This window comes from Maniola hyperantus, chromosome 12 (assembly GCF_902806685.2).
Source record: "Maniola hyperantus chromosome 12, iAphHyp1.2, whole genome shotgun sequence".
NCBI lineage: Eukaryota > Metazoa > Arthropoda > Insecta > Lepidoptera > Nymphalidae > Maniola > Maniola hyperantus.
This window is the reverse complement of record NC_048547.1, coordinates 11,335,596-11,353,598: the sequence shown is the minus strand read 5'-3', so window position 1 is coordinate 11,353,598 and position 18,003 is coordinate 11,335,596. Positions and strand designations below refer to the sequence as shown.

At 38.5% G+C, this 18,003-nt stretch overlaps 1 protein-coding gene across 1 annotated transcript in view; it reads right to left on the bottom strand.

The window, feature by feature from the left end:
- LOC117987085 (disintegrin and metalloproteinase domain-containing protein 10 homolog) overlaps positions 1–18,003 on the bottom strand; it is a 201,599-nt gene that overhangs the window by 20,098 nt on the left and 163,498 nt on the right. Inside the window, exons 2-3 of the mRNA XM_034974032.2 lie at positions 16,828–16,957; positions 2,379–2,500 (exon numbers count right to left, since the gene is read on the bottom strand). Coding sequence (XP_034829923.1) covers positions 2,379–2,500; positions 16,828–16,957 — 252 coding nt within the window. The remainder of the gene's footprint in view (positions 1–2,378; positions 2,501–16,827; positions 16,958–18,003) is intronic.

Here is an 18,003-nt window from a genome sequence, read left to right as displayed (position 1 = left end):
ATTATGCGTGAATCGTGATAGCGTGAGATTTGAAGGCTATAAATATAAATGCTAATTAAGTACATTTATTGTTTCTTCCTAACACTATTATTTCTGTTAGGAAATCCTAACACTGGAATTCATGTCAAGATAGGGGCTTCTTTAGAGGACCACTCACACGACATCAGTTTTCCCCTCTACTTTTAATGTCAAGATTGAATACGCATTAGGCATCATCTCTTACCAGCAGGTCTTATTGCAGCCAAGCACAAGTCTATAAATTTAAAAAAGACCTACTTGTCAGACCTAATAATTGACTAGTCCAACCTAGATACGTTACTTACAACATCAAATTGGACAAGTATAAACCACAGCCATAAATCCCAAGGCTACCTAATAGTCGCTTATTCGACTGTGTGGTGCTAAATTTGTCGTGAACACCCCCTAATTGCATTGAGACGTATGGGTAATAATACTACTTATGTATACAGAGAGTTGTAATATTACTGGAGTAGCATAGTGTAGCAAAATGAACTCAACTTACAGATATGGATACCTATATACAACGAACTGCGCTAGATAAAGAGTGCCATACAAAATGATAGTTATTTTTTGTGCCGGTTCAAAGCGCCGCGCCCCACCGAGCGTATCGGGAATTAAAATTAACACTTCGTATCAAATGTCATAGTCATAGAGCTTAGACCTTTATAAAGGTCTAAGCTCACATTTGCGTTGCGCTGCGCGACGCAGTAGCGCGCCATGCCGCGCCGGGTCGCGCAGCGCAGCTCGAGTTCCTTGGAACATATTTTACTTCCCCGAGTACGCTCACTTGACACTCACTTAGCTACTCGATCATATTATCACTGCACTCGATGGTCTAACTCAATATACTCGTAGGAATACAACATACATGTAATCAAGACATACGAATACATTGTAATCAAATTGTTAATTCGGATGTTACGTGCCGTGAATAATACATGACCCGACCACTGGTGCTATTCAATTGCAAATGATTATTATGAATTATTCTATATACTCTGTCATGTATAATAATGCTTTGTTTATATTATACCCGTCAGTGGCATGTTAGACGTATTATCTCACTCTCTACTTCATAATAACTACCTATGTGAACTTGAGTAAATATTTCAAGAGGGATAAACTTTTATATGTTCACGGGCTAAGACGGGCTGCCTATAGTAAGGGCGATAAGAGCTTTGTATAATCCTGTTAATTACCCACATTTACATAAATAAACCGTTGCCTTTTATATGGCGATGCGATGCTCTTTGATTTTCCTTAGTAATTACATTAAATGCGGAGGAGGCGTGTCCCTTCCCTTATATTATTAGAACGTTAATAGATCCTATTTTCCAACCATCCTTTTTAGTTATGTGAGGGATAAATAGTCTCTGTGTGCGGCGCATAATAACTTGACAAATATTATTAACTGGTGCTATAAATAAATCTAAATATATATAAGGAAAAGGTGACTGACTGACTGATCTATCAACGCACAGTGAGCTGTGCTCTACCTACTCGACGAATCGAGCTGGGCATACAGATAAGATAGCTATTATGACGTAGGCATCCGCTAAGAAAAGATTTTTAAAAATTTAACCCCTAAGGGGGTGAAATTTGGGTTTGAAATTTGTGTAGTCCACGCGGACGAAGTCGCGAGCATAAGCAAGTTAAAAACTAATAAAACAGTTAATGATGCTTTTGTTATTGTTTGCCCACGGGTTTGTAATTCGTACAAACCATCTATAAAACTAAAGTTTTCTAAAGGTAGCTTATATATAATATGTATTATATTCTGATAACATTAGGTCATCGTCATGATCAACCCATCACCGGCTCACTACAGAGCACGGGTCTCTTCTCAGAGTGAGAACGGTTTTGGCCATAGTCTACCACGCTGGCCATGTGCGGATTGGTAGACTTCACACACCTTTGAGAACATTATGGAGATATCTCAGGTATGCAGGTTTCCTCACGATGTTTTCCTTCACCGTTAAATCAAGTGATTTTAATTAATTTAAACGCACATAACTCTGAAAAGTTAGAGGTGCGCGCCCGGGATCGAACCCCCGACCTCCGATTAGAAGGCGGAATCACTGTTTTAACATTAGAGCATTTTTTGTTTTGTTCAATAAATTATGAAACAGGCTGAAAATTAGTAGGAGACGGTAAAATAAAATTCTTTTTTTACATTTTTATGATATTGACTTTATGCGTGAAGACTGGACAGGCAAAGAACAAATCGAGTGGAAAATCAAAAAATTTTGGTGCTCTTCGCGCTCTTCTAAGTCCAAATAGTCCTAAATGAGCAGATCACCGCGCGCGTCTGTATTAATTTCGCTAGATTTGTCCCTGGACTTATAGGAGTTAATTACCTTCCAGTTTCCCAGAGTAAACCAGCTTGGTGTTGTAGTCGATGGGCCCGGCGGAGGAATGGAACTGCACGCCCTCCGCGAACACGGAGCTCGGGTCTGGCTGTAGAACTATTCGGAACTTCCTGGAACAACGATATAACTAACTTAATACATGAAGTACTGTACAACATACAGTACGCGGCAGAAAATAATGTACATCGGCCTTTTCGGCTTTGTAGAGCGTTGTCTCTGTCACTCATTGATGCTATATACGTTTTGTCGGTCTCAACGAGAGAGACAATGATCTACAAATCCGCGATCTCCTTCTAAATGTCGATGTACATTATTTTCTGCCGCGTACTGTATGTTGTACGATGTTGTTGTACCCTGGAGCCATCGAGTCTTAGTGCAAAAAAAATACGAGATATATCACCGTGATTAATAGCGATGAAAAGGGCTGGCTCATTTTTTGCGAAATGGATCAGCCTGGCTGTCCAGCGCGGAAATGCAGCCAGTATTCTTGGCACCATTCCACGCGGGCAGGATTTGTATAGTAATTAGATAAAGCTAGCTTAAGGTTTTATTGTAATATTTTCAATATCAAAATTTCAAAATGTGGTAACATGTTTGTAAGTCGAGATATTTGATCTGTTTGATTTCAATTGTAAATTATTGTCTTCTGATGATGATGATGAACCAAGGATTCTATATATTTTATATCTTATGCATATCATGCGTCTATAAGGACTATTAAGTAGGTACTTTACGGCATTCCGAACCAGAGGTGCATTTGACGATTCAAAAGTACCTACTTGTAAAAGTTTAATTTAATAAAAATATTTTGATTTTGATTTTGATTTTGAACAGAAAAAACGGCTCAAGTGCAAGTCGGACTCGCACGTTAAGGGTTCCGTACTGTTCGTACAAGAAATGATTTTTAATTTTTTTTCTGTGGTGCAACCACAAATTCACGGTTTTCGGATTCTTCCGTTTACTTGTGCTATAAGACACTGCTAAATACCAAATTTCATGATTCTAGGTCAACGGGAAGTGACCTATAGGTGTTGATACCCTTAACCTGTCTTGACAGGCACGACAGACAGACAAACTGACAATGAAGTGATCCTTAAGGTTTCTTTTTTCTTTAGAGAAACGGAACCCTAAAAAGTGTGAAAAGTCAGTTTTATAAATTTCTAATAAGCTTAGCCTAACATTTTCTAAGAATAGAAAATAGTCAGCTAACAAAAATCGTTACCTAAATTGACTCAAATGAATATCGAGTTCTGAACAAATTACTTGAATCACCTACATACTAATGAAATGTGGATTTAATAAAAAAGTCGCCCGAAGTCATTATACCCGTTTTTTCATATACAAACTAGACCAATAAACTGAAGTTCATTAGTCGACGAAAGTTACCAAACTATGGTTAGCAGTTAGCACTGCACGGCCATACCCGTATATCCATATTACCAGCGGTCGTCGGACAAGTGTCGTTACTCAGGAAACTTTGTAACGTGTGTAAAAGTGAGGAACTTGCTGTGAGACTAAAGTGCTCACGTCCTGGCTCTATATCAGCGTTATAGAGGACGCTGATACATTGATATTACTACAGTAGGTACCTGCATTGCCTTATTAAAGAGCCATTTCAATAAGTTTCTTTAAAAAAACTGTTATCTAAGTCCTAAATTGACTAAAACGAATATCGAATTCGGAACAAATTACCCCAACAAGACCCGAACATTATCGACTAATGAAATGTGGATTTAATAAAAGTAGTCAGCGGTCATTACACCTGTTTTTTCATATAAAAACTAGACCAATAAACTGAAGTTCATTAGTTGACGAAAGTTTCCACACTATGGTTAGCAGTTAGCACTGCACGGCCATATCCGTACATCCATATTACCAGCGGTCGTCGGTAAAATGTCGTTACTCAGGAAACTTTGTAACGTGTATTAAAAGTGAGGAACTTGCTGTGAGACTAAAGTGCTCACGTCCTAGCTCTATATCAGTGTTATACAGGATGCTGATATATTGATATTACTACAGTACATTACCTTATTAAAGAGACATTTTAATAAGTTTCTTTTGACAGTTGCTAAAAAAATATGGGCAGAAAAATATCGGTTGATAAAAGCTGTTGGTTTATTAAAATTTTACGTTGAAGCATTAACATTTATGACAATGCGGTATGCTAACATTAATTTTGCGTCCCAAGTCCTAAGCAGCATGCGACAGTCTATGCCGAGACAATTGTTGTGTTGAGCTGAATTTGTTTGTTGTGTTGAATTGAAAAATTTCGGCATGACGTGCGACGATTCGTGGTACTTTTTAAGTAACATTCCATAGAGTTATACTAGGTAACCTTATCACTGTAACATTCGTTTCTCTGGCATAAAACCACCTCTAGACGTCAAATAAAACATTCAATGTTCAAAACATATTACATTTATTTTATTAGACAACTTTCTCACAGGCAAAGAGACCGAAAAATAGTAAATTAGGGTTTCAGAAGGGCATAAGGTTACGGGCATATAAGTTTGAAAGTCATAACAACTCTCTTTTAGCTGCTTTTAGGTAATTGTTGATCGAAGTCTGGGATTAAATATATTGACTCTTAGATCGTACCATGTTCTGTTCAAATTATACGGCTAATAATTCTCAATCCATAGGTATTTTCAGATTTTCATATTATCACATTTCCTTGAAATGAATTAAAGAAGTTACTCATTTAAATTATGGTACGCTCAGTGGGTATGATATATGATATGACAGGTCACTTATGAGATGGTCGAGGACCGAAAGCCGAATTCTCGACTTGTTTCAGAATGAATAATGGCCTTTAGAAATTGCGTTCCCTAATAACTTATCTTTTCACAGTTTTTACTGCTCAGGCATACGGCTGGGGAATGTTAGATAGCCTATAATAACGAAAATGGGTGATTTGGGATGTCACTTTGTCTAATTTAAAGGCACTTACATTGTACCAGGTTTTCTAAATTGCCTATTAAATTATAAATTTTTTTAAAAGTTTTTTGCGATAGTCAAAGTGCGTGTTCAGTTCAGATACCCCGTTTCCGTAATTTATGGTTACGCACCATTTGAGAAAATTGCTTTCAAGGTAATTTAGTCAGAACAGTTTTTTACTAAACTATACTTGAAGGCCTTTGTCCGGTTTTAAATCAAGAAAGAAAGAGAGAGACTACTTTTGAACTGTGAAATAAATCTCAATCGATTTAGTGATAGTAATGTATGCCAGGGAAGAGCATACCAGAAAAGAAGATTTACCAACCAATTTTGTAAATAAACGCTTTTTCAATCGCCACAATTCGAAAGTGCCAATCCCAAAGGAAGTCATATCAGTATAAATGTGCCCAACTTATTAACTTTTCGGTTGAAACGCCGATCTTACAAACTCTTAACAATATCAGTGTCGGAGTGACGCACCGAAGGTTAATCCCCGAGATCTACGGCCGAAGTTTTTGTGACAAATTGTAAAAATATTTCGCGAGGGATAACAGAGTTTAGGAAAGCGAAATCGGCGAGAAGTTGGGAGTTTGGATGTCGGTTACATAATCAGAATGTCCCTTTGCCATATGACGCGACGCTCCCTCAGCGAATGTTGAGAAAATGCTTAATGATAGCGAACTTTGGATATGTTTGAATATTTCATTAGCTCTTTCCCGTGACTACGTCCACGTAGATTTTTTTAAATTCCGTAGAAACCAAAATGGGAGGGGAGCTATCTCTGTGTCAAATATCGTCAAGATCGAACAGAAAGACAGATAAATAAGAAGAAAAAAATACATTAAAGAATTTATTCTTTGACTTTGAGCATTTTGCCACCTAGGTGGGCTACGCTTTCCTACATTTTGCTGCCCACTTTGTCCCGTCTAGAACATCCGCAATCTATTGGCTCTCTGTCAAGTCTGCGTTCAGTTAAAGTCTATACTACTATATCTAGGTATATGCCAAATTTCAGCCCGATCCGTCCAGTAGTTTAAGCTGTGCGTTGATAGATCAGTCAGTCAGTCAGTCAGTCAGTCAGTCAGTCAGTCAGTCACATTTTCCTTTTATATTTAGATTTCAAATATCATGAGACCGTTATGTAAGGGACATTTAAGTAGAAAATTTACGCAGACCCCGAAAAGTCTACTTTATAACTATTGAAATAAAGTAGCATTTCCAAAATGAATGGGCATTCCGCAATAATGTGAATTGGACACCGAATTTCTAACTCAATTTCCAAATTAATTACCTGAGCATCGGACTCGCGAATATCTGCCGAGTTATATTTATCTTTGTATACAAATATGAAAAAGTTGGGCTTAGCTAGGAAGTTATTTGGCCGCAGAGACAAGTAACAAGATTAATGTTCTGGATTTACTTCCTTGTTAGCGGGGATCCATGATGAAGCGTCTCCTTTTAATGATTACTTTGCCTTATTAAACGGTTACCTACCGTTTAATGACGCAAAGTATTAATTTCAAGGGTTCCGTCACCGAAGGGTGCCAACGGGACCCTATGACTAAGCGTCCGCTGTCCGACATCCGTCCGTCCGTCCATCCGTCTGTCTGTCAGCGGGCTGTATTTCGTAAACCGTAATTGTTGAATTGTCACAGAATGTGTATTTCTATAACCCGGCCCGTATTTCAAAAACAAACATTGCCCGTCTGTCCTTATTTTGGTGGCTCAACACCGAAACTCAGAAAATAACTTATTACTATCGTCTAATGAACGCAGGCTACACCATAGATGTCCGTGTAGATTTGTGTTCGCTGACGAGATAGGTAAAATGATACAGGCCAAAGGTACAATTACAGGACCCTCGCCTCAAAAACCTACTTCATGTTAAATCTCCACATTAACATCTATGTCACCAGACAGTGATTAATACCGGCCCGTATTTCAAAAACAAAGTGACAGTGTAAATTGCCAACTTTTATTAGAAAGTCCAACATTGCCCGTCCGTCCTTATTTGGGTGGCTCAACACCGAAACTCGGAAAAGAACTTATTAGAGGACGCAATTTCCCGAAGCCATTACTCATTTCAGGAACAAGCGAGGCTCTCAGCTCGTTCAGAACTGACACAGTTTTAAAAGCTGTCTCTTAAGAGCCTTACATAGGAGTTACATTATTATAGTTAAAGTGGATCTTTGAAAGGCTTCCTTAGGTTACCTATCAAAGTTAAAACAAATGGTTTTTAAGGTTCCATGATTATTAAAACAAGGAATCATTATACGAGTAGTTTCGTCCAGTCCGTCTGTCTGTGAGTCAAAGCCATTTTAATAATAAACTTATGAGCTGTAAGTTTGAGTGCAGTTATGTACCTGCACGTGTACCTAACCTGCGTTCGCAGTACATTTAAATTTTGAAAAAAGAACCTTTTAGGATTATTTTTCTATTTGGAACAAAACTATCATTTGAGAAATAATGGTCACCAAAGTTTTTAGCAATTAGCGTGACTACGAACCCACAACTTGTGAGACATGCGTGTTCTAAGATCTAACACGCACTCCGGCACTTGACTATGCAAACCGTCATTGAAATTGTCATATTGAAGCTAAGCTTTGAAAGTAAATTGAAATGAAATGAAATTTTTATCATGCAAAATATGTTATGAGTTGTCAACATGATCATTGTTGACCCATTAAGAATATTTCCCTTTTTGGATCAATTTGGATAATTAGGTATATTGAAATATGCTCAAAGTACCTACACATTACAGTCATACTGAAACAATATGTCTGATTTCACAATGCCATCACTAATATTAATATTAAAAAAGTTAAATATTTAAAATATAAGATGTAAATAATTTAATAATTCATTTAGTACATATGTATAATGTCAACAAATTTAATATCATAAAAGTATATAATTAAAATAAATCAATATCAAATATTAATAATTATACAATATAGTTGAAATATCTCTATAATTGGAAATAGTATCGTTGCGTTACAGTAGGTATCTATAGAAAGTATTTCAACTACTAAGTCGAAGATACGACTAACACCTACAAACTTAAACTTTTGAACTTTGCAAGTCCTCGAGAAATAGCTGGACAAATTGTTCAATTAAATTGGTGCGACTCCTAAGACTTTTCAACCGCATATTATGAAGTTCTATGTTCTTTCATTACAGATTCACAGGGTTCATGTTCAAGCAGAATGATTTACGGCCGAAATTAATAATCAATCTTATCGATGATCTCTCGATGTGTTAGTCAGTTAGGTTGTCAAATGTCAAAAAGACCAAGAATTATTATATAGTACATCCATGAAAAGACCATAGAAAGTATCATTAGTAGTTGTTAAGTAACCTATCGACAGACTAGGTACAGACAGGATTGATTTATTAATTTCGGCCGTAAGATCGTTCTACTTGAAATAAACTAAAGAATAAACTGCTTCTGGAGTTTCGTCAGCGATCGCTGATTAAGTAAGTACCTTATCTAAGTATTAGGTATAACTCTACAAGGGTGTAGGTTTTTTTATGGGATACCACATTCTGAGGAAAAGAGCTTTTTGAAAAGCAAGATGTAATGCACTTAAAAACGCTGCCATGAATTCATAATTGCATGATATGTGAAGAGGCAGGCTGTACGTATAGTATGAAATGTTGTGTAATCACATATTTTAATCGGGAACTGCTCTTGGATTAATTATGAAGAGTTAGATAAATTCTGCGATATTCATTAAGCAAACATTACACCAAAGCCTTGCCTATGTCTGCCTTTTTAGTCCAGCAGTGGCGCTGATTCTGTTGTCCTTCTTTAAACTAAATTTAGAGTATCTTCATCCTTTTCTTTTTATATTGTTAAAAAAGGACGGAACATGAATTTTACATTTAAAGACTCAAAATTTTAGTGCACGCTACAAATTTAAACAATAAGCTCGCGACTGGCAGCTAAAGTCACGAGGTTTGACAGCTCTAAATTAAATTTGAAACTGTCAAACTGTGACTGTCTTTTTCATATTACATTTAGTGAGAAGAGGATGTGAATACTCTAAAATTTAGTTATGCTCAGAATCAGTACCAGTGCATACATACAGCTAACACTAAAATAGCGAATTACTCTATATATTATACATCATCCAACTGCATCTGTTATACATGTAAAAGCTCTTTAGGAAGAGCAAAGCCGTTAAAACAGCGTAGCAACTAGTTGGCATTAAGGCCTGGCTACGCTCTATTAGCGTCCGTGAGCGTGGATTAGCTATTCTGGCGTTTGCTCTGAATGCTGTGAGGTTTTGGACTGGGTTGTTTCGACCGCAGATTAGCGAGGAACAATCATGAAAGCAAAGTTAATTTTATTTGCATAGATTTGTAAATTAAAAATAAAACTGCCTACAACTCATTAGGGTTCCGTACCTCCAAAAGAAAAAAAGAACCCTTATAGAATCACTTTTGTCTGTCTGCATGTCTGCTGTCTGTCAAGATCCGTCATGGGAAAAAAACCTATAGACTAATTCCCGTTGATCTAGAACATGGGCAGGTAGTAATAAAAGTAAAAGTAGTCTTATAGCACAAGTAAAGGAAAAAATCCGAAAACCGTGAATTTGTGGTTACATAACAAAAAAAACAAAAAGTGTCATTTCTTGTACGATGGTACGGAATCCTTTGTGTGCGAGTCCGACTCGCACTTGACCGGTTTATTTCATCGCGTTGGATTTCGAATCGGTTGAGATTTGAACCTATATGACCTTTGGATTTTAGTCCGCACGCTGCTATGATCTGCAATGGGAGACTTCAAACACATATAAACCTGCATATAAAACTGTTTAAATAGGTGGGTATGTTTAAACGATCTATTTTCAATGAAACGGTATAAAATGGCATAAAACATCGGTATTGGTTCGATTGGAAACGTTTTAATTAAGGGAATGGAGGGCTGCCACCAGCCACAGTGCTGCGGCATTAAGCTTGGCCCACACCTGCTTTACTGAACGTTGACGTATGAGGACTTTGAGGATTTTATAAATATCACTGACCTCTACTAATACACGCTGGACCTGCGATTGCCAGATCTGATTGGGCCCGCACCCGCACGTCACCCGTGCTATCCCGTACCAGGTTAGCGCAGGGGCTGTGCGGGTGTGCGGATCGTCCCCATCCCCATTACGAACTCGACCTGTCACGTACTATACGTAATTCCCATGTAATAAAGACATTGTAATAAAGAACTTAGGTTGTGGTGAGTTTCTTATACGCTTCTTCGCAGATCAGGGCGCGTTTGAAACCTTTACATCAGCTATACCGTAACTTAGTTTGAAGTTGAGTTAACAAAATATATTATCACAATACAACCTAGAAAGGAAAAATTCATCATCTCAACCCATCAGCGGCTCACTACTGAGCACGGGTCTCCTATCATAATAAGAAGGGTTTCGACCATAGTCCACCACGCTGTCCAAGTGAGGTATTCATATAAACAGGCTTCACACACCTTTGAGAACATTAAGGAGGCCTTTCAGGCACGCAGATTTCCTCACGATTTTTCCTTCACCGTTAAAGCAAGTACAGGAAAACACATGGATAAGTAATCCTATTTAAATAAAGTTGTTATCGATTTTTGAAGTATTTCCGCTGCTGTAAATAAAATCATAAATAAATAGTCGATGTTTAAAATCAATCACTACTTGATTGAGAAATCCTCAAACAAATTTCATCAATTTCTACTATTTGACGTTCGGTCCACATAAACCTTGTTTTTCCGTTTCGTAAAAACTAATATTGGAATCAAATTAAAAGGTATCGATCCCCGTCTAGTCCTTCCCAGGTGTGGGCTAACCTTTACCTAAGCCTTAGCAAATGGATTAGTCTGGAATATCTTCGATTCGCTCAGACGTGGGGAGGGGCTGCCCACTGAGGGATAGAAAACATTGATTGTTTTTTTTTCTTTTTTGTTTGTTGCTTAATGCTAACCGTCTAGAGAGACTTTTCCTTAACATTTGGAAATACGGATAGTTGCTTTTTTATTTGCACTTTCCTACCTATACAGTACGCGGCCGAAAGTAACATAAATCGACATCGAAATACATCGATATACGTGGAAAGAGATAGCAGATTTGTAGAGCACTGTCTCGGTCGTTGAGACCGGCTAAACGTCATATATGTATGAGTGACAGAGAAAACGCTCTACAAAGCCGAAATGTCATTCGATGTAAATTACTTTCGGCCGAGTACTGTACCAACTTTTTGTCCTGCGTACCCTACTACTAGAATCATTCGTGTAATCAAACTTAGTTTATTATATGGGCTGAGAGGGATTTTTTTCATACTAAAATTTCTATTATGTGTACCTACTATATACATATTTAAGGACTCTGATTGTATAAATATCAGGGCGTTTTCGGGAAATAAAAACTGTGTGTATTTATTGTTAGTAGGTACTATGATGTATTCTGTGCTATTATGTATACGTATACCTGATATAGATATGTATACCTATTACCTAACTACCGTGGCAGATTTCACACACCTTTGAGAACATTATGGAGAACTCTCAGATATGCAGGTTTCCCCACGATGTTTTCCTTCTAAAGCAAATGATATTTAATTGCTTAAAACACACAAAGTTAGAGGTGCGTGCCTTTTTATTTTATTTTTTTAACGCTGGGAAATGCATTTACGCATCCCCCCCTGCTGGAAGCCAGCCAGCTAACCAGCCAGCCAACCAACTGGAGGGAAGGTATGTGGGACTCACCGGCCGAGAAGCGACTGGAATACCCACTAAAACCCAGCGACACTTCTGCATGTCGCCTGGCGACTGGGTCATGGGAACGCCGAAGCAAACCACCGCGACCCAGCCAGCGACATCCGCCGAGGCGGACCCGTCCACCGGGGACCCCGCTCACGAGGTCCCCCGTCGCACGTCTGAGGTGCACCAACTATGTGCACCTTACCTCCCCCAGAGACCCAACGGGCGACAACGTAATCCCGCGCACGTCGCCCGCGTCTCATCCTCCACCTCGTCCACTGTGCCCTCTGCTAGTCAGAGGGACACGCGGAGAAACCTCCCCCCTGCCAGGTCATTAGCCATGGCTAACAATATCCCCGAAGAGAGATTATCAGCCATGTTACCGGGGTGCACCGGCCCGAATACGGCTCTTCCCCTCGGATGCCCGATGCATCCATAAGGGACCAGCAGCACCCAGACACACTGAGAGGTTACCTGGCTGGCACCCCAAGAGGTTCGTGCCCGGGATCGAACCCCCGACCTGCTGAATAAGAGGCGGACGTCTTCACCACTAGGCTATCACTTGTCCGATTATTCTATAAATGTAGGTATAATGTACATGCTCTCTAGTTAGGAATTTGAATACCTAAATAATTATATTATCAGGTGCATTCCCGTAATACAGCACGTAATGAAGACTGATGATGCATTGTGTCCCACCCTTAATTCTATTTAGCCGTACAATAGGTCTTAATTGAGGTTAATGTATTCTAGACGTTGGAATTAATTAATTAATAATAATATTATATTATGTGCTAATAGAATATGCACGTTAATTATCTTAGAGCAGTATGTATAATTCCAATGGTCCATAACTCCATAGGTGTTATCTAAATACAGTACGCGGCCAAAAGTAATGTACATCTACCTTTAGAAGGACATGTAGAGCGTTGTCCCTGAGCGGTCGTTGAGACCGACATAACGTCATATAGGTATGAGTGACAGAGACAAAGCTCTACAAAGCCGGAATCTATATATATAAAAGGAAAAGGTGACTGACTGACTGATCTATCAACGCACAGCTCAAACTACTAGACGGATCGCGCTGAAATTCGGCATGCAGATAGCTATTGTGACTTAGGCATCCGCTAAGAAAGGATTTTTCAAAATTCAACCCCTAAAGGGGTAAAATAGGGGTTTGAATTTTGTGTAGTCCACGCGGACGAAGTCGCGAGAATAAGCTAGTGTCATTCTAAAGGCCGATGTACATTACTTTCTGCCGCGTACTGTAACTATCTTTTGCTCGCGGCTTCTTCCGGGGTAGTTATAATATATGTTATTTATAGCCTACTGCCTATGTTATTTCTTTCTGGATAAAGTAGCTTTCTAATGGTGAAAGAATTATTAAAATCGGTTTAGTAGTTTCAGAGTTTATCGATTGCAAACAAACAAAGAAATCTTTCGTCTTTATACTACTGCTTTTGTACCCAGCAAAATGTCAATATCAGTGATTTCGCAAATTTCCAACTGATTACCTAAACAAATGGTTAAAAGGTCGGCCTCCTATAAGAGAGGTCGGGGGTTCGATCCCGGGCACGCAACTCTAACTTTCGGATCTATGTACGTTTTAAGCGATCGTAATTTAAACTAAATTAAATTTAAACGTAAATAAGAGGCTGACGTCTTTACCGCATCTTTTTGTACTTATACATTGCAAAATGCAATTCCAATATGTTATAGGCTCATTAATAGAAAATAATTTATCTGAAATGATTATAGGAAAGAAGGCTTAGGGAGGCAGACCTGTAGGTATATAAGAGGATTAGTGGAGAAACATATTGAAGGCCACTCACCGCACCAGACAATGAACTTGGAAATAATGAACGCAATTGCAAAATTTATTTATTTACTAGATCAGTGGTTCCCAAAGTTGACTGGGCTACGACTCATCTGATTTAAGTTTACAAATTTAGGCAGAAAAACGTGCGCGGAATTCTGCTCTCTGGACACTATTGTCCTGAACTGGAATTGTAAAATTGATAAAGAAAATCATCGTGCTCTTTTGATACCTGTATCTAAATATATAAAAGAAAAAGGTGACTGACTGACTGACTGACTGACTGACTGACTGATCTATCAACGCACAGCTCAAACTACTGGACGGATCGGGTTGGGCATGCAGATAGCTATTATGATGTAGGCATCCGCTAAGAAAGTTTTTTTGAAAATTCAACCCCTAAGGTGGTGACACAGGGAATCGAAATTTGTGTAATACACGCGGACGAAGTCGCGATCATAAGCTAGTCTATCTAAAATCACGTGTAAGGACCAAATAATACTAATAAATTGGTCAATTCATAGAAAATAACAGTGATTTGATCACACCCCAATAAACTAGTGTATTCTCTATTCTATAAACATATCGGATGATATCAGAGGGAAGGGAATTAATACCCTTTGCGTACACGAGGCATTATCAAGGGTAATGAGGGATCGGCTCCAATTATATCTATATTCTACATCGACATCGACTAGTGCTCTGACAGGGTCTTTGTGCAAATTATAGATGTGCGTCGTGGGAGTCGATGTTTTATGTCTAGCTTATAATGTTTATTATGGCCCCAACGACCAAAATTACCGTAATAAGTAAGGTATAAAAGCACAGGCAATCTAAGACACCGGATATCATCTAAAGTAGGTAAAATCTTAAAAATAAAATTTCAAAATGACTAACTTTAAACACATAATAACACATTATAATTTATATTAATGTAAGTAGTTGTAATAATTATTTAATCATCTAATCTAATATTGTATATACATAATTCAATTTTATCTAATAAAAATGTTAAAGTCATGTAAAACCGAATGTTCTTGGAAATAAAGCTATTTTTATTTATTTTATTAAAAGCACACAAGACCACGACGCAGAAGTTGACAGGACGGGACCTATCGTACCTACTCTTCAGTGGGTATAAAATCTGGTTGCATAAACACTAAAAGAGCATTTCCAGCTTTTAGAAAATGCTACTGACAAACTAAGAAGGCATTCGCGGTGGGTATCACATGGGTGAACTTAAAAAGGTACTTTTCTGTAACTTTTCGGAGTTACGTGCTTTAAAAAAAATTTAATATCACTCGTTTTAACGGTGAAGGAAAAAATGTGAAGAAACCTGCATGCCTGAGAGTTATCCATAATGTTCTCAAAGGTGTGTGAAGTCTGATGAATCCGCACTTGGCCAGCGTGGTGGATGGCTTTGGCCGAAACCCTTCTCATACTTAGAGGAGACGCGTGCTCTGTAATGAGCCGGCTACGGGTTGATCATGATGATGATAAACTGTTTACTTAGACAACCCATGCATCATCATCCAATGCAACGTAAACTAAGCTGAAACGCTATGCAAATACCATCAAATACGTTTTTTGTTCTCTTACGTGCTCTTATATTTCTCTATACGTCTGCGCGGCGACAAGACTTTACCATTTCTATGCGCCACTTTGGATTCTGTGGAGCTCACGTAGCTTACAGCTGGAAGTTTCTTCAAAGTGCCGGTCCAATACAGATAATACCACTAGGTCTAATAATATTATCGAATATGTCCGCGAGTCACGCGAAGCCGACGGTATCTACTCGATAAATAAATAATTATTGCTCTCAGCAAATGGAATTAGTAGGTACAAGGAGATTAGCTTCCTGTCGATCAGGTTCATTGAAATTCAACTATAAATTCAGCTAATGCAATAGCTGAAAAGCATTATCACAGTACGAACTAGGTATAATGATGCATTTCAGCACATAGTGAGAGATTGTGGCCAATTCCTTTGTTTTGTACAAATATGAGATATGTATGTATATCTACGGGATTTATAATAAGTGCTTCAAAATCGGCCCGCAAAATAAAAGCTAATATAATAGTTTGACCTTATTTTAAATTAGTCGAATTTAGACTTGCTTAGGTGTTAAGTTTTAACTTAGAATAAATATTTTTGCTCTCCTTTTAAAACCTGCCTGTGTTTTTAGCTGATTAGCGTAGTGCTAGGTCCAGCTAACACAAACATGCTAGGTCCAGCTTTATTGCCGGATTACGGAAGTCAACATTGTAATTCCTGGTGAAGAGTATGGGAAAAGGGCTGTTCGAGCCATATATAGTATGGGACCACGAGAGTCACTGAGAACTAAATTTAGAGAAGTTAAAATTATGACAGTGCATAATCAATATATTTTTGAAAATTTATTGTACCTCCATAAAAACCAAATAAGTTCAAGAAAAAAAGTGACTGTCATAATGTAAATACTAGAAATAAAAATAAACTTGTAATGCCCACCTCCAGGCTAAGTAAAGTTAGCAATTCATTTATTGGAAAATCTATAAGTTTTTATAATAAGCTTCCAGAAGACATTGGAGATGTCTCTCAACAAGTTCAAAGTTTTCATAAAACGTAAACTAATTGAAAAATCCTATTACAATGTAAAGGATTATTTAAATGATAAGCAAGCTTGGGAATGAGTTGCTTAACGGATTGTGATAGTTCTAATAAGTTTCAATAAGTTCTAATAAGTTTTGTAAAGTGGTGATACTAAAAAGAATACCCGGCTGAGTTTGTTGTGGGCTCTTCTCAGACCTGGGCGCGTTTGGAACCCTCGTAGCTTTAGTTTTAAGTTTGCGTAATAATTATCACCACTATATCTTAGAAATCCAACATCTGACCATCAAAAAGAGTTATTAATTACCTATTTTGAATAAATCATTTGACTTTTGACTTTTTGACTTATGTGTTACCTGTTGTGAGCTGTGAAGACGAGGCGCAGTGTGGCGGGGGGCGGGGTGAGCGGAACGGCGCGCGGCCGTCGCGGGCGCGCCACCGGCTCGTAGCGCGCCGGCTGCCAGTGCCGCACGAAAGGAGACAACCCTGCGAACAAACATCCACAGTTCTGAAGTTGAGTTAAGCTTAGCGTCCACCCGGCGCTGCGGCGGCCGGGCCGGGTTGGGCTGCATTACAATGCATCTGCCTGCTGAACACAGTACATTTTATATGAAACTGCGTCGACTAGAGGCGCAAAGGGACGCAGTAAAATGCTCGCCGCACGCACCGTCGCGTCGTTGTCGTCGCGTTATGGGCTGCGGGCTGCAGCCCGACCCGTCTCTAGTTTATTTATTTTTTATTTTTATTTATTCAGATACAAGTTAGCCCCTGACTGCAATCTCACCTGATGGTAAGTGATGATGCAAACCAAGATGATAGCGGTCTAACCTGGAAGGGATATGGCAGTTTTTATTAAACCCGTACCCCTTTGGTTTCTACACGGCATCGTACCGGAACGCTAAATCGCTTGGCGGCACGGCGGTAGTGGACACATTTCAAAATCAAAATAAAAATATTTTTATTTTGAATCGTCAAATGCATCTGGTTCGGAATGCCTTTCCTACCGAGAAGAAACCAGCAAGAAACTCGGTTGCTCTTTTCAAAGATTTGATACACAATATTATGCCATGTATAATACATGTAATAATTGAAGTCCCGCGCATTGCTGGAGCGAGCTGCAGATCAAATCCACGCTCTTTCTTTAGATGATAGTACTTAAACAGATACTTTGTTAGTTTAAATATTCTATGGGTAATTTCACTAACATAGTTCAAATTCACAGTACGACGCCTTTGACTTGTGGTAAATAACAAACACGACGATCCTCTGTAGGACCCGAACTACCTAGGCTTCGGATTGCTCCTTTGTCCTGAACTTCCCGCACGATTGCTCTGCGAAGCTTTGTACCTACTATGTAATATATTCTTACTCTGTGTCAAAACAATAGCAAGTTGAACAAACCAATAAGGAATATCTAATTCCTTATCCTGACGACCACTGGCGCAGTGGTAAGTACTGTGGTCTTATTAGTGGGAGGTCCTGGGTTCGATTGGAATTTTATAATTTCTAAATTTCTGGTCTGGTCTGGTGGG